General features: G+C 37.6%; 4 protein-coding genes across 13 annotated transcripts in view; 2 read left to right on the forward strand and 2 right to left on the reverse strand.

Annotated features, from left to right (window-relative positions):
- The window catches only part of LOC106090092 (nuclear pore complex protein Nup154), a 257128-nt gene that overhangs the window by 176578 nt on the left and 62863 nt on the right, over positions 1 to 17687 (forward strand). The window lies entirely within an intron of this gene.
- The window catches only part of LOC106092403 (uncharacterized), a 166615-nt gene that overhangs the window by 52670 nt on the left and 96258 nt on the right, over positions 1 to 17687 (forward strand). The gene's annotated exons all lie outside the window — the stretch shown is intronic.
- Positions 5705 to 9897, reverse strand: LOC106090095 (zinc finger protein 502). 2 transcript variants are annotated; one of them, XM_013256179.2, is made up of 2 exons: positions 9459 to 9897; positions 5705 to 7816 (listed from the first exon to the last, which is right to left on the reverse strand). In XM_013256179.2, exons 1-2 carry the CDS (start codon positions 9729 to 9731, stop codon positions 6710 to 6712), a joined length of 1380 nt encoding a protein of 459 aa, XP_013111633.2. In that variant the 5' UTR covers positions 9732 to 9897; the 3' UTR covers positions 5705 to 6709. The 2 variants fall into 2 exon arrangements, with proteins under 2 accessions (XP_013111633.2, XP_013111634.2); XM_013256180.2 differs by having other exon boundaries at positions 5706 to 7816; positions 9462 to 9897.
- LOC106090091 (uncharacterized) overlaps positions 12808 to 17687 on the reverse strand; it is a 63011-nt gene continuing 58131 nt past the window's right edge. For all 4 annotated transcript variants that reach the window (XM_013256166.2, XM_013256167.2, XM_013256169.2 and 1 more), the window contains 4 exons: positions 16877 to 17006; positions 16562 to 16721; positions 16375 to 16489; positions 12808 to 13347 (listed from right to left, as the gene is read on the reverse strand). In XM_013256166.2, coding sequence (XP_013111620.2) covers positions 13018 to 13347; positions 16375 to 16489; positions 16562 to 16721; positions 16877 to 17006 — 735 coding nt within the window. In that variant the 3' untranslated portion in view covers positions 12808 to 13017. The remainder of the gene's footprint in view (positions 13348 to 16374; positions 16490 to 16561; positions 16722 to 16876; positions 17007 to 17687) is intronic.

Here is a 17687-nt window from a genome sequence, read left to right on the forward strand (position 1 = left end):
AATGTTAAATAACAAAATGATAAGAGCAATGGAAAATATAAAAAAGTATGGGGCCAATGACCATAATTTTAGATTTTCATTGAAATGAAAAGCAACGATAAAATAAAATAATTTAAAACTAAGAAAATATATATTTTAGAGAATCTTAAACATTTCTTGAAGTATTCATTTTTTAAATCTTCCAACTAGAAACAATACAAAAATTTGCATTCTATTTTCTCCCCAATTGTCTAGTGAGCTTTCTGCGATATGTTGCAGCCCCATATAATGGGAGGTATGATTAATTCAACAACAAAAATATTGCTCATACACATCGGTGTACGAACGCTTATATATAGCAAACTTGTATTCATTCATAGGCAACTTTATAAACAACAACAAACATTGAAGATAGAGGCAATAGAAATTTTACTGCAAAAGAAAAATTTATCAACCATTTATTTGTGTGGAAAATTTTATCTACATAAATGATATTTTTGTAAATTTTATTTGAATAGACACATTTTTAATATAGTTTTTCTAAAGAATTTTTAATCAAATTTCCATAGAAACTTTTATAAAACATTATTTGTAACATTTTGTCAACATTTGATTTCTATAGACAATTTTGTCATCATTTTCTTCCGATAGAAAATGTTGTCAAAATTTTATTTTCAAAAATAATTTGTCAACAATTTTTTCCAAATTTTATTTTTAAAAAAATTTTGTCTAAATATTAAATATGTATTATTATTTAATCGATGCGGCAGCCGAATAAAGGGTGATTTTTAGCTATTATCTTTTTGGCAACACTGGTTTCAACAGCTCACGCACGTTCCATGTTTTGTTTCACTGTCAAATATTGGTCTATAATTTGACCATGATTCGTCTTACAAACGAACGACGATTGGAATTATTGAATTTTTTTATCAAAATGCGTCCTCTGTTAAGTAAGTTCATCACGCGTTTCTTCGATTGTGCGACGAAGCTCATTTTTGACACGTTAATAAGCAGAATTGTCGATTTTGGGGTGAAGAGCAGTCAGAAGCATTGCACAAGCTACCAATGCATCCAGAAAAGGTTAGTTTGGTGCAGTTTATGGGCTGGTGGCATCATTGGACCGTACTTCTTCAAAGATGATGCGAATCGGAACGTAACTGTGAATTGTGAGCGCTATCGTGAGATGATATCCAACTTTTTTTCAGCCCAAATTTAATGCCTTACGACTTTTTAAAAATTTTATTTCTATATTTTAAAAATTTTTTAAAAATTTTATTTCTATAGAAAATTTTTGAATTTTTTTTTTTCTACAGAAAACTTTTAAAAAATTTATTTCTATATAAAATTTTGCAAGAGAGCCATTTGCAAAATTTGGGGGTTTGAACCGAGTGTCATGCACTGGGTATATACTGCAATTTTGAAACCTATAATCCTATATGGGGTTGTGGTCTCATGGACGGCGCTTCATAAATACACCTACTTTTCAATACTCAGCCGGATCCAAAGGATGGCTTGTTTGGCATCACAGCCGCACTGAGGACGACAACATCTGATGCACTGAATTTAATGCTATACCTATTGCATCTGGACATTGTGACTAGACATATTGCTGCGATCATTGCTGTGAGGCGAAGGGAGCTATCGCTTTGGTCATGCGACGGCTAATGACATTATGTTATGCTTGATACAATACCCGAGGTCCAGGCAGTGTGGATTACACATTGCCTGGGAAGCTTTTTGATAAAAAGTACTGTACCACTATTCCTGGTAGAACCGATTGGAACTACATTATCCCTGGTAATAGAAGTTACATAAATTCTATACGGATGTTTTCAAACTAGATGATGATGAATTAACATGGATTTCGAAGCCTGTATAGCACAACCACAGCTTTGCATGCCATCACCACACATATTGGCCATGGCTTCAATCAGCCCAGGCCATGTGATAGGATGGTCCTCGTGGCACTGGACCTATCGAAGGCCTTCGACACGATCAGCCATGCCAAATTATTTGAGGACATGGCCAACACGTCCCTGCAGCCAGACTTGAAACGCTAGGTAGCGAATTATCTGTGTGGGCGCCAGTCATTTGTGGAATTTAGGAATAAGAAGTCGAAGCACCGTAGAGTTTTCTTAATATCCCGAGTAAAAAAAAAGTATTGGGTTTCCCAAAAAGTAATTGCGGATTTTTCATATAGTCGGCGTTGACAAATTTTTTCACAGCTTGTGACTCTGTAATTGCATTCTTTCTTCTGTCAGTTATCACCTGTTAATTTTAGCATTCTAAGTTTTATTAAAAATGCATTTACTTTCTTTTAAAAAATCCGCAGTTACTTTTTGGGCAACCCAATATATGGTCAGATTCATATTGTATCTGCCATCAGATACAATTGGATCAAATCACATATATCTAATAATATCTACACATTATTCCGACCAAACAAGTATGTGGAGAGCCACAAAAGAAGAATAGTAGATAGCGTACCAGCTGAAACATTTCAGAACTTTATTCAAACGAGCCCTTCCACCAAATTTAAATTTGATATACCAGATATTGTATCATTAAAAAAATATACTCAAACGACTCAAAAGATCTTACGATATAATTGGAAATCATCTACACAGAGTAATAGAATCATCAATGAATGAGGGAGTATTCCCAGAATGTCTAAAAGAATCAATAATTATACCAATTCAAAAAGTTAAAAATTCCAAAGACCCTCAAAAAATTCGACCAGTCAACACACTACCAACAATAAGTGAAATCATAGAGAATATTGTGCATCATCAATTGAACGAATATTTTGAAATCAACAATCTTTTAAATGAGACGCAATCTGGTTTTAGAGAAAAACATAGCTGTGAATCCCAGTTAAATTTTGTAGTTGCCCAATGGAAGACGGATGTCGGAAAGAAAAAAGTGTGTAGTAGCGGTTTTTCTAGATTTGAAACGAGCCTTCGAAACAATCGATAAGAAAATATTGATTAAAAAGCTTAACAGATACGGTGTTGAAGAAAAACAGATAAATTGGTTTCAAAGCTATCTAGAAAAAGAAAACAAAAAATGTGGTAATTTCACATCTATGCCAGCCATTGTTAACACGAGAGTGCCCCAAGGGGCTGGCAACATTACTTTTTCTATTGGGTTGCCCAAAAAGTAATTGCGGATTTTTCATATAGTCGGCGTTGACAAATTTTTTCACAGCTTGTGACTCTGTAATTGCATTTTTTCTTCTGTCAGTTATCAGCTGTTACTTTTAGCTTGCTTTAGAAAAAAAGTGTAAAAAAGTATATTTGATTAAAGTTCATTCTAAGTTTTATTAAAAATGCATTTACTTTCTTTTAAAAAATCCGCAATTACTTTTTGGGCAACCCATAAAATACATAAACGATTTGCAAAAAACATAGACCGAGGCAAAGATATGTATGTTTGCGGATGATGCCCTGATTTATATAACTGGTGACGAATCCAAACATTTGCATTGTCAAACTAAACGAAGAACTGGAAAATGTGGCAAAAAATCTAAAAATTAATAAAATGAAACTGAATACAACTAAAACTAAGGCAATGCTTATAAACGGAAACACAACCGAAAATATTACAATATAATTGAAAATTCATTATAGAGAAAGTGGAGGAGATAAAGCATCTTGGCATTATCGTCGATAAGAATAAAAAAAAAGCAAAATATTTGGCTTTCCTGGGAAGAATAAGAAAGAATATATCAAAGAAAACTTCAATTCGAATTTACAACACAATAATAAAGCCTCACTTTGAGTATTGTTCAACATTACTTTTCTTAGGAAGCAATATGTACATGAATGAAGGAACGACTCCAAAAACTACAAAATCGTGCCATGAGATGTATTTTAAGACGTAGCAGAATGGAGCATGTAGCATGTATGCTAGAAAACTTGCAGTGGATGTCGTTAAATCAGTTGCTGTCAATGAAAGCATTCATTTTCAATGAAAGCATTTAGACATTATGTCTGCAGATCAGTCTATATGGCTGCTCTATCTAAATTTGGTCCGATCTGAACCATATTTGGGTCGGATGTCGGGAGTCTAAATACAACTCACTGTTTCATATTTCAAATGCAGCTTTCATGGGTTTTAAACCCTTAGTCGGTAGATCGTTCTATAAGGCAGCTATATCTAAATATAGTCGGATCGGAACCATATTTGGGCCGGATGTCGGAAAGCTTAAAACAACTCATTGTTTCAAATTTCAGCGAAATCGGGTAATCCATGCAACATTTATGGGTTTCAGACCCAAAATTGGCGAATCGGCCTATATGGCAGTTATATTCAAACATGTTCCGATTTTGCCCGTTCAAGAACTTAACCTGTGTGCAGCAAAAATACACATCTGTGCCAAATTTCACCTCAATATTTCAATTTTTGAAGGCTGTAGCGTTGTTGTTGTTGTAGCAGTGTATTGTGCACCGAGGCGGCAGCCCTTGCCGATGAAGGATTCCATCGGGTCAATTCGGTACGTACAACAGGCTCCCTTGGGATTGCGTAGCGGCTGCATCGTGATTATAATAGACGGACGGACAGACACACGGACATTCTTAAGTCGCATTAGAATTTTACGACGATCCGAAATATATATATATGTATATATATTGGGTTGCCCAAAAAGTAATTGCGGATTTTTTAAAAGAAAGTAAATGCATTTTTAATAAAACTTAGAATGAACTATAATCAAATAGACTTTTTTTACGCTTTTTTTCTAAAGCAAGCTAAAAGTAACAGCTGATAACTGACAGAAGAAAGAATGCAATTACAGAGTCACAAGCTGTGAAAAAATTTTTCAACGCCGACTATATGAAAAATCCGCAATTACTTTTTGGGCAACCCAATATTTTGTAGAGTCGGTAATGGATACCTCGATGTGTTGCAAGCGGAATGCATAATTGAATATACCCTCTATCCTATGGTGGCGGTTATAAAATTTTAGGGGTATGCGTTTCAAAAAAAAATAATTTTTGTTTTTTGGCCATGCAACAACATAATTAAAAAGTATTAAAATTTGGGAAACGGTAAAAAAATTATATAGGCTTTACAAAAAGATGAAATTGACACTTTAGCCGCACTACACTAACGCTACTGGGGGATTGCTTTACTTAACTTGTATATTGTATACAAATTTGTTTTTATACCCTCCTCCATAGAATGACGGTATACTAATTTTGTCATTCCGTTTGTAACATGTCGAAATATTGATCTGAGACACAACAAAACATTTATATTATTGATCGTCTTCACATTCTTAGTAGATTTAGACGTGTCCGTCCGTTTACTTGATATAGCTCCCATATAATGCGATCTCGGATCTTGACTTCGTGCAATTATGATGCGATTTGACTGAAATATTGTATAATGAATTCCACTTTGGTCTCCAGCAGCCAAACCAAGTATGGTCCCACCAACCGGTTCATTACTTGGTATAGCTGAAATAGCATAGCAATTCTTTTTCATTATCATTTGTTTGTCTATAAATAGATGTCGGCTAAAGAACTTGACAAATGCAATGCATGGGGGAGGGTGTATAAGATTCGGCCCGGCCGAACTTAGCACGCTTTTACTTGTTTAGCTTGGACTAGGTAAAGAAAATATGTGTAGATGTTTATTTTATTCAATTTACAAATTGAAAACTATTTTTATTTTACAATAGATATGTAAATATTTCTGTATATATAAAAGTTAAAGAGAGAAAAATTAGAAGAAAGTAAAAATAATTTCATTATAAGAAAGAGTAGATAAAGATTAGAAATTAAAAGTATGTCAGTGCATAAAAATAGAAAATCTTATCGTAAAATATGTCAAGGGGGTACAAACGGTACAAATTTTTAAACTTAAAGAAATTATGCCTAAATGTATGAAACATCAATGATATTATATAAATTGAATGTAAATAAATACACTGTGGAACATAAAAACTGCGTGGATTATAAAAGAAGAGAAAAAAAAAACAAACTCCATCTCAACGGCGAACATTTTTGTAGCATATTTTGTGTTGTTACATAGACGTTTTAAAGGATTTTTAAACATTTCTACCAAAAAGTACCATAGGGTGAAACGCTTGAGGGTTATAATATTCCGCAAATATATTTCCCGCAGCGTTATCAATAAAATTGGCAAAGGCATTATGTATCCTAAATGAAAGTTACCATAAGCCGAATAATTAGGCAGATTCTCATAAAGGGGGAAAGGTTTCCTCCCAAAGTAAACCTTCAAAACGCATTTCTCATGCCGTCTATTTTTGTCTGTTCTTTTACAATCCATAGCATTTGTTTTCTGTAATATTCAATATTTTTGAATTTTATTCCACAATGCTAATCAATACCTTCAAAACTCTTAAAAATTGGTAAAACATTTCAAGATATTTAAGTATTATTATTTTTTTTATTTTTGTATTATTTTAGAATCTTATATATAGAGAAGGTATATAATTATATGTATACTCTTTTTAAGGCCTCTGGTATATAATTTAGAGCATTGGGAACGTTTTTCAATAGTTTCTTGCTTTTACAGAAGATTGTTCGATGATTTTTCCGTGTTTTTAAGATTTTAACAATCAGTACTTGGTAAAGGAGTTTTTGTATAGAAACTTTTTTAATAATTTTTTTATTCTTAAGTCTAGTTAGAATAATTATTGATTTAGTATTTCGTAATTGGTGTTTTTTTTTGCCAACAATTTTCTTTTTTCTCTCTAGTAAAACTAGCTGGTTGATTTCCTTTCCCCTTTAATATTTCTTGAACGCCTATTATCGCTTTGCGTTTCCTGCACATTTGTCGTTTCCACTTTGGATGTACTAGGTGTGACATTTTCTAAAGTCATGGAGACCGTTACAGAAATTTTTTGTATTATGGGCTTTTCCTCCGCATCCAGCTTTTCAATTTTGGTTACCACCACATGCTGCTGCTGCGGCTGAAAATGGTGAGGCTGCTGCAGCTGTTGCTGCTGATCTGGTAAAATTTCCTCTTCATTCTTCATCTTAAGTTTTAACTGATTTTGCAATTCCTCTATCAGTTTCTGTTGCTTGGCTACTTCCTCCTTCCAATCCTTGGGCTTGGGTCCCGGTTTCTTACGTATGCGTGGCTCCTCGCCCAAATGATCACGTTGCATATGGGCCTTCACATTGACATTGGAGGAATAACAACGATCACACATTTCACATTTGAAGGGCTTTTCGCCGGTATGTGATCTCATGTGGATTTTGCGATCACTGTTACGCAAAAACTTCTTTTCGCAATATTCACATTTGAAAATTTTCGAGGCTTCACCCAAATGCAATTTTTTGTGCACAATAAGATTTTGATTGGCGCGAAAACATTTCTTACATACCTCACATACATAGGGCTTTTCCCCTGTGTGCACCCTCATGTGGGTCTTCAAGTCGGAGCTGCGTACAAATGCCTTGGGGCACATGGTACACTGGAAACGGCGATCATTGGTATGATGACGCATATGCAGTTTATAATCGGGTTTGGTGCAGCAGCCCAAATTACAGATTTCGCAAACATACTTTTGTGTTTTGGAATGCCTCAGCTTGTGCTCTTTCATGCGTATGTGCAGGCGAAATTGTTTGCCACATTCATCACAGGTAAATGGTTTCTCGTCTGGATTTCTATGCGCATTCAGGTGTTCCGTTAGACGGTGCCGCTTGGTGAATGTACGCGGGCAATATTCGCATGTAAAACGTTTTTTGCCAACTACTCTGGTTGCCTTGAGTGAGTACGACTCTGACCCCTCATCGGTGTCTTTCGAGCCTTGTGTTTCTTTCTTGGCAGTTTTTAAGGAATTAGCTGTTGGCTTTAGCTTTTGCTAGGAATTTAAGACAGAAAACATTTTAAATTTGAACGGATAGTTGGATATTTAAAAATAAAAATTAAAAAAATTAAAAAAAAAATAATAAAAATATAAAAAAGTAAATTTAAAAAAAAAATAAATAAATAAATATAATACAATTAGAGATAACTAACTAACGTTGAACCTTGGCCATTTGCATTGCAATGGAACTTTAATCTACCCCGCTACATTTAATCTACCCCGCTACATCTACATTGCTACATTTCCCATGACCATTCCATTAAAGAACAGGGGGTACTTCTTCTTATATCAGCGAGTGCAGTCCGGTAAAAGTTTAAGCTCAATTATAAGGAGCCTCTTTTATGGCGAGTCCGAACGACGTACCGCATGGCGACACCACTTGGTAGAGAACAATCCCATGGCAGCCAGTTGTACGTACCGGATTGGCCCGATAAAGTCCATCAAAGGCCTTTGGCTCCGTCTACAACACACTGCTACCACAACAACTTGGCAGAGAAGTTAAAACATGGCAGGATATTTCACAAATGAAGTCAGCATTAGTAAGAAGATAACCACCGCTGGAAATGTTTCTAATGTTCACGACGGGATTTAAAACCAGGCGTTCGGCGCATTGGCGGACATGCTAACGTCTGTGCCACGGTTATCACAAATACTGGAGCGATCGGTCCTTTGGATCGGAAAGGACCTAATGGAGCTTGACTAGGATCGCCACCTGCAAATGAAAATGTGGCTACAACAACAACAAATACTGAATAAGATTTTTAGTTTAACAAAACTTTGTTATGTCATGGGCATCTCCATAGCAAACTACTTTGATATTAGTTTCCTATGAAAAATAACAAGTTTCCAACCTTGAAAGTTTCTCAAAACTATGGTACTTTTCAGTCATTGCTATTGAAATTAAACTCCCATGGCTCACACTGATTTTAGTCTTTTGACAAATACAGGACAAGTTTTTTATCCAATAGGTTTTTGGTGTACCGGGCCTATACCAATGTCATTGCATTTGATCTAGAAAATCGCTGTGCAAGATGCTATCCTACAAGATGCTATCATCGCTTGAAGTTGCTATCCTACGAAACTGTGAAGTTTTTGGAAAATTTCTCCACCTACGACAACAACAAGAGTTGATTTCAGGGGCCAACAAATTCTTCAAATCGATTTAAACATTACCTCGAAGGGAAGTTTCAAATGTTTCTTGAAATTCTGCAAATGAATTCAGGATCGGCTTCCTCGAAGTTATGAGCTTTTTCGTTAGGTAACATGAATGTCAACTTTTTGGCCACGGATGATCGGATTGGAAAACCGAAACAAGACTACAGTACTGGCAGCCGGTTGTGCGTACCGGATTGACTCGATGGAGTCCTTCATCGGCAGGGCTGCCGCCAACAACTAGTAATTTGGCTTTAAAACGATTTACTCTTAAAGGTGACCCCAAGTGGTTTCTTTTTAATCTACCCTCTCAAGATGATCAAAAAATTCTCTCTCGTTGTGCCCTAAGATGGCCTTGGCTACAGCTTAGATATATTGTGGCAACGTCAACCAAGTAAAATCTTTGCAATTCATTAAAATGTTTTTATCATAGCAATTTTCGCAGCATTTTCCCCTCTTTAATAAAAAAAAAATCAACACTGACTACCTCAACCGCATTTCTGGTACTCCTGCGTGGTCTTTTGGGCGGCGATTCAACACGTAGCACTTGTAATTCTGCATTCTGCTCTGCATCGCTGATCTCTTGTTTTACCAACAAATTCTCTGCTTGTCCATTCGTTTCCGCCTGTATATAATTCAGCCCAGGCTCTTGTTTAATGTGTAATTCATGATTGTTGTTATCTGATATATTGGCCACAGCCTGCTGTTCCTCTGCCTCAATTTTAATGGACACATGTTCTAGCATAGTGTTAATCATATTCTAATGCCTTTTCGGTTAATCAAACACTTTTACACCATGGAAAACACATTTAGGCACACAAATTTTATTTCCTTAAAGGATTTTTTCTATTGTTTTATTGTGATATTAAACAAATGGTTTCACTTTTTCATTTTACCAATGGGGGAATAATTAAAATACTGACTGACGCCGTCTGTCATTTTGTTTTTTTTTTTTTTTTTGACTAAGTTTTTAGACCCAATGAAAGAGTCGAGCGTTTTAGACTAATAAATGACAGCTGCTCAACTCCTAAGTTTGCTTGCGAGTTCTCTTCTCTCTCTTTCGCATTATTTAAATCTTTACAGTACATTATACAGTACTATCTAGCATTTCACAGACAGCTGTGAAGTAAATAAAGAAATGTTCGTTTTTTTTATATTTGACTATGGACTCGATTTTAAAAATTCAAACAAGAATCAATTTTAGTTGGGTTATTTATCGGTGGAGACAGACCGAATACTTAGGAGTGATCTTGGACAAGAATCTAAACTGAAAGTTTAATTTTCAGGAGCTTATTTAGAAGGTTCACAAGTGTAAGGAACTATGTAGAGGGCTATCTGGGGCTGATTCCGAATATTGTCCATTGGCTCTACAGGAGCCTGTTTAGAGCAATACTAACTTATGACTCAGTAATTTAGCGTAGTAGTAAGCGATGAGGACCACACCTACTAAGTCACTAGAGACTGTTCTAGATGTCCGATCCATACACACATAGATTAAGTAAGAGGCATCCATTGCGGCTGTGAACATTAAGGCGATGGGAGCATACGGAATTAACTAGGTGACGATTAGAAATCTGGAAGGAATGGAAGAGGTTTCATATCAGATATCTCCGATAGGCCGATACTATCGTTAGTATCCCATCACCTATATATCAAACGAAAATAAGAAGTACAAATCAGGAGATCGATTTATATAGAAGCAATATCAACGCAAAGACCGAATAAAACTAAATTTAATAAAGTCAGGTGAAATATAATGGGAGAAATCATAGTACAAAATTTTAGCCCAATCGGATGAAAATTGCGCCCTCTTAAGGCACAATGAATCTTATAGGGCAAATTTAGTGTTGGATGGCTTATTTTTGTTAAATTTTGCAAAAAATTTGCTGATCTTTTTGATAGTAAAAATTTCAATCGCTATTCGGACAAAAATATGATATCGGTAGTGCGTGACATCGATATTTTTGCAGCTCTACTACATTAGGGACCCAAGCACTGAGATCCGTTTCCGACTACCTGATCATAACATGGTTCTCTAGACGGAGATTACTGAATGCATTCTTGTGGTCACTCTAGCCATTTTTGTATATGTGGAGGTAGCAATCTTCGTCAAGCTCCATAGGCAAGCAAGCTCGATCCAGTCCATCGATATGGCAATGTTATTGACATTTGTTATTTAACGGCGCCAATAACTCTCCTTCTCATGTCGCGTATCAGGCACACAGTATTTTAGCAAGAGTTGGTGTCGCCCAGCCTCTCACTAAGACTCTCCAATAGCAGCGACTCCGTATACGAGGCACCCCCTCTCCACAACCTGTGGACGCTTCTGATTACAATGAACACCACCCGGCACGGGGTAGTTGTGAGCACCACAAAGGATGGAACATTGAGGTCCAACCTGTGTGGCATTCATTGCTGTCACGAGAAGCTTAGCTGCGAGCGGATAGTGGAATGCTCCATAAGGAGTAGCTGCAATGCCTGTCGCGGACAAACAGCAGAATTGAGCGGAGAGTCTCAGTGAGAGGCCGGATGGCACTGGCTCTTGCACAAATACTGAGTGCCTATGATGCTCAATATGACAAGGCGAGTTAATGGCGCCTTTAAATAACCAATGGCCACCCTGTTCCCACGGCGATCGGTCCTTTGAACCGGAACGAGCTTGCTCACCTACAGGAGCTTGACGAGAATCGCCACCTCCACATGAAAATGTGGCTACAACAACAACAATACAAGAGCAGACGATTAGTGAATCCCAAGCATTGCGAGGAGACGCACTCAGGAACAGTGAAACGGTTGAAAGGACGACGAAAGAAGAAAGCACAAAGGAGAAGAGATCAGCATGACTTTCGATATCCCAGTTGGACACATAGGACCACTGGCGCACTTATACGGAAAATATGTATGTAGGGCATGCAGGGAATATAATAAGACGTTGGAGCATTTCCTACGTCATTGCCCTGCTTCGAGGCTAAAAGAATCCGGCTCTTAGGTAGGGACACAATGCCATACTTGAACCAACTTAGGGGCGTGAAATGGAGAACAATTATGACTTTGTAAGTAACACGGATTTTCCTGACTTGGTTTTTTTCGAGGTTACTTTTCTAGTACGAACAACAAGCCGATAACTTGCTTACGTGTATGTCCATAATGTATGTCAAGTCAAATTACAAGCAACTTGAAGCACTTTAACCAATTTCTATGTTTTGTATGTTGTTGTTGTAGCAGTGTGTTATACACTGAAACGGCAGCCCTTGCCGATGAAGAACTCCATCGGGTCAATCCGGTACGTACAACCGGCTGCCATGGTATTGGTTGTTGTAAGTTTTGCGTATTGTAACATAATCTGAAGCCACTTTCAGGCAAAATAGACCCACAACGTAGGCAAACGTAGGACATTATGTCGGCCTAATTTTTAAACGCACCTATGATGTGAGCTTGTAAAGCTGTAATGACGACATAAATTTTGTGCTTTAAAGATTTAAATAGAGTCATAAAGTCAGGAATAGGCTTGATCGGCTGCTGCGGAAAGCCTCACAGTGGGACAATCTGCCCACTTAATTTGTACACTACCCTTCCCAGTAAATACGAAACTGCTAGAGTTTGGCATAACACTTGTTCTCAAACATTCCCTACAAAAACTAGTCCAAGGGCATCAAACAGCCACTGGATGGGCCATCCTATATATTTTTGGTAAAAATCGACACAAAATACCATGAAGTAACATACCTGCACATCAGAAATTAGTCTATCAATAACTTTAAGATATCAGACAATAGAATATAAGAAACTTCGACTTTTTCATATCTTATCGATATATGGAAAGCCATTACGAATACATAAACAACTGGACTGGAGATCCTAAATGGATTTTATTCAAATACTTAACGTACTATATACACATAAGAAAATCGGTTTGAAGCTCTTTGGGTGTATATATGGATCAAATAAACTTGTGAGCAATATTTGTATTTAGCATATTTATATCTTAAATACATACAAACACATACTCGCATAGATTTTTTGTTTGTATATCTATAAAACATTTATGAACATTTCTTCTTGATCTTGGCATGTAAATAGTTGAGAAAGTAAATTTTGGAATCATCAACATCTTCTTCTGGCATCTTTTTAAAAAGTTCCCGAATCATGAGGAAAAATCCCTCATGCGTATTTTCATTATCGTTCGGAGCTTCTTTGGCCTCAATACATAAACGCTTTTCAGCAGTGGCTGACATTTCATCTGGAAACTCATCTAACACATCGTTGTAGCTGCTACTTCTCTTTCGATACCAATTTGTGTTAGGATAAGATTCATGTTTTGGTGTTTGCTGCTGTGTTTGCTCTTCAATATACTCGTAAAAGGGAGGTGATTGCTGAAACATAAAAGGAAAAGGAAAGTTTTTGAAGTTAAAACTAGGAAAGCAAAAACTGGAAGCCTTTAATACATCGGTTTCTTCTACAAGAAAAGCTGCCAGCAATAAAGGTTGCCAGACTCATATTCTTGAACCGATTGATTAAATTGGTTTGAATATGATCCTCCACCAAGGATCCCAGTCTTCAAGTTCTGAGGTTTTTTCATACTTGATTTTATTTATTATATCCTCCACCATAGGATGGGGGTGCACTAATTTCGTCATTCCGTTTGTAACACCTCGAATTATGCGTCTAAGACCCCATATAGTACATATATTCTTAATCGTCATGACATTTTAAGTTGATCATGCCATGTCCGAGTGAAGGAGTAGGCACTTGAAATTTTGCACAAATACTGCTTACTAGTGTAGTTCAGTTGGGATTGTAAATGGATCAAATAGCTCTATGTTTTTTTATATAGCTGCCATATAAACCAATCTCCCGATTAGACTTTTTGAGCTGCTAGTAAAGGGCGCAATTCTTATCCAAGTTGCACGTATTGTTTTGGCATGACTTCCAACAACTGTACCAAGTATGGTCTTAATCAGTCCATAACCTGATACTCCTGCCATATAAACCCATTTCCGGATTTGCATTCCTGAGCCTCTAGAGGGCGCAATACTTATCAGATTTGGCTGAAATTTTGCACATATCATTTTGGTATGACTTCCAACAATGGTGCAAAGTTGTTGTTGTTGTTGTTGTAGCAGTTTATTGTGTACTATCTTTCTTCTGCTTGATTCTGTTGAGTGTCAAGACCCAGGAACTCCGCGACTAAGATGGGGTGCGTCCACAGGGATCTGGGTCTGAGTCGAGTGGGTCTGGCCGGACAGTTAAACAGGTGACGTGTATCGTGCGGTCCCTGGTTACAATCGGGACATACATCTTGCACGTCGGCATCAATCCTAGCTCTGTGGGAATTGAGGCGGCTGCATCTGCCGGAACGTAATTGAGCCAGAACCACTCTGGTTTGCCGGGGGAGGTCGATTTCTTCGGGTGCAATGGGTGGCGGTCGTTCTCCAAGGACTAAATTCACCCGGTAGCCAATTAACGCGTCTGCTACCGTGTCTGCATGAATGTTGTTCAGACCCGCTAGAGAGAACCTCTAGATCAAGCGGCATATCAAGATCTACCTTAAGGCTTCTGGGCGGTGGGTATCTATCCACAAGATGATGATTTGGATGATTTCTGCGATAACAGTCCAAAAGGTATTGCTTAGACAGCATGTAGTTATGTCTTCGCACTGGTAGGATCTTTGTCTCCTGATGGAGGTGGTCCACATGAGAACTGAGGAGACAGCCCGTCGCAGTTCGGAGGGCGGCATTCTGACAGATCTGAATATTATTCCACTGCGTGTCACAAAGTTGACGTGACCACACTGGCGCTGCATAACTTACCACAGACCGGCCAATTGCTTTGTACATGGTCAACAAGGTTTCTTTGTCTGCACCCCAAGTGCTGCCAGCGAGTGACTTGAGGACCTTGTTTCTACTTTAGACTTTATTGCAGATTGCTGTGGCATGTGGGGAGAAAGTGTAGGAGCTGTCAAATGTGACGCCAAGTATTTTGGGACACTTGATGGTCGGAATCATTTCTCCATCGACCATCACAGTCAGCTCAGTATTCACCTCACGCGTATTTGTAGTGAACAGTGTGGCTGAAGATTTGGTGGCGGATATCTTCAGATTTCGCTGCAAGAAATCTGAAGATATCCACTGTGCAAAGTATGTTTCAATTCGTTTCATAACCTGATATAGCTGCCATATAAACCGATCTCGGACCGGTTGGATAAAGCTTCCAACAACTGTGAATAGTATGGTCTCAGTCTATAACCTGATATCGCTGCCAAATAAACCCATTTCCGGATTTGACTTCTTAGGCCTCTAGAGGGCGCAATAATTTTCCGATTTGGCTGAAATTTTGAACATGAAGGTCTAGTACGACTTTTAAAAACTGTGCCAAATATGGTCAAAATAAGTCCATAACCTTCTTGAGTCTCTATAGGGCGCAATTCTTATTCGATTTGGCTGAATTTTTCCACATATCACACATGGTATGACTTTCAACAACTGTGCTAAGTTTAAAATCGGTACATAACCTGATATAGCTTCCATATAAACCGATCTGGGACCGGATGGATATGACTTCCAACAACTTTGAATAGTATGGTCTCAATCTATAACCTGATATAGCCGCCAAATAAACCCATTTCCGGATTTGACTTCTTAAGCCTCTAGAGGGCGCAATAATTTTCCGATTTGGCTGAAATTTTGAACATGAAGGTCTAGTACGACTTTTAAAAACTGTGCCAAATATGGTCAAAATAAGTCCATAACCTGATAGAGCTGCCATATAAACAGACTTCTTAGGCTTCTTAAGGGCGCAATTTTTATCCAATTTGGCTGAAACTTTCTACGTGGTGTTTTGATATGACTTCCAACAACTGTGCCAAATATGGTCGATATAGCTCACATTAAATCCGATTTCCGGATTTGCCTTCTTGAGCCTCTAGAGGGCGCAATTTTTTTATCCGATTTGGCTCACGTTTTGTAGATGTCGGTCTGAAACTTTTAGCAACTTTACCAAGTATGGTCTAATACCTGATATAGCTGCCATATAAAGCGATCTGTCGAATAGACTTCTTGAGCTTCTAGAGAGCACAATTTTTATCCGATTTGGTTGAAGTTTTGCATGTGGTGTCTAGGTATGACTTCAACAACTGTTTCAACTATGGTCTAAATCGGTTAATAACCTGATATAGCTGTCATATAAACCGATGTTCTGGGCCTCTAGAGGGTGCAATTATTACTCGATTTGCCTGAAATTGTGGAGGTGAGGTTTTCGCTTGCCTTCTTCAAATATCTTGATATAGCTCATATATATTTGAAAAAGTCATTCAAAGAACTTGACAAATGCAATCCATGATGGAGGGTATATCAAATTTTCCCGGCGAACTTAGCACGCTTTTACTTGTTCATAATACGTACCGCTACAGCGTCATCGTAATCTACCACCGAGTCTTCCGTAATCAACATTTCAACATTTAATTCATCATCATTATCAAATTCTTTGTTGACTGGTGTAGGTGCTGGTTCCTTTTTTCTGAAATGTATACGTATAACAAAAACTATATGAGACACTTTGTTATTTGGAGCAAACAAATTCCGAGCTCACTTTCTTCGGGTAGCATGTCCGCGGAGGAAGTCCATGGTCTTAAACAAATACCAACCGCTTTCAAAAGCTTGATAGCCTTCTTTCAATGCATCTTGGATCTGATGAAATTCCTTAGCATAATAATCACGCAAACTTTTCCATCGAGCTTTGCAAACATGCACTAAAATACAAAAGGGAAATTTTAACCATATGTATGGGGAAAAGTGATGATTACTGCCGTTTAAAATGGTTGCCTTGATGATTGGCTGGTTGGCCATCTAAACGACCACATAAACATCTACACAAAAAAAAAACAAATGGATAAACAATTCTTACCTGGCAAACCACAACTTCTACTAATCGTCTGCCATGCCTGCTCACGTTTAGATCGGTTTTTATTGTCCGGATGGTCTTTTGCGTATATTAGTTTATTTTTTTTAACTTCTTCGATGAGTACTTCGACCATCTTTGTTGATATGTGTTATCCATAACAGGAATGAAAGAATGAAATTAAAAAACAAATCGTATAACAAGTGCTGTCAGAGATTTCAATAGCTATAAAGCTGGTCAACTTATGGGAATAGCAACTACACCAGTCTTTTTATGGACAACTTTGCAAAACATATTCCAAGATTAGATGCATGCAAGTAAAGAGATCATAAAACCTCTGACCAATAGGTTAGGTCGGGTTGAAAATAGGGTGCGAATATAGTTGTTGTTGTGGCTACATTTTTATATCGAGGTAAGGATCCTCGTCAAGCTCTTATATATGAGCTAGGTTATTTCGGTCCATACGATCGATCGCTGCGGGAACATGTTGACCATTGGTTATTTAAAGGCGCTAATAATCCGCCTTGTATTTAAGCAAGATTCGGTGCCGGCCGGACTCTAACCGAGACTCTCCGCTCGATACTGCTGATTGTTGTTGTTGTAGCAGTGTGTTGCGTTCTATCTTTCGTCTGCTTAATTCTGTTGAGTATCCAGATTCAGGAACTCTGCGACTAAGATACAGGGATCTGGGTCTGAGACGAGTAGGTTTTGGCTGGGCAGTTACACAGGTGACGTGTGTCCTGTGGTCCCTTGGTCACAATCGGGACATACATCCGGCACGTTGCCATCAGGAAGGAATTGAGGCTGCTGCATCTGC

The sequence above is a fragment of the Stomoxys calcitrans genome, chromosome 1 (genome assembly GCF_963082655.1).
Source record: "Stomoxys calcitrans chromosome 1, idStoCalc2.1, whole genome shotgun sequence".
Classification (NCBI taxonomy): Eukaryota; Metazoa; Arthropoda; class Insecta; order Diptera; family Muscidae; genus Stomoxys; species Stomoxys calcitrans.

Coding starts and splice junctions, on each gene's coding strand:
- LOC106090095 (XM_013256179.2), bottom strand. CDS start 9,731: ATGATTAACACTATGCTAGAACATGTGTCCATTAAAATTGAGGCAGAG. Junction 7,817..9,458: donor CCAGAAATGCGGTTGAGGTA/GTCAGTGTTGAT, acceptor TTAAATTCCTAG/CAAAAGCTAAAGCCAACAGC.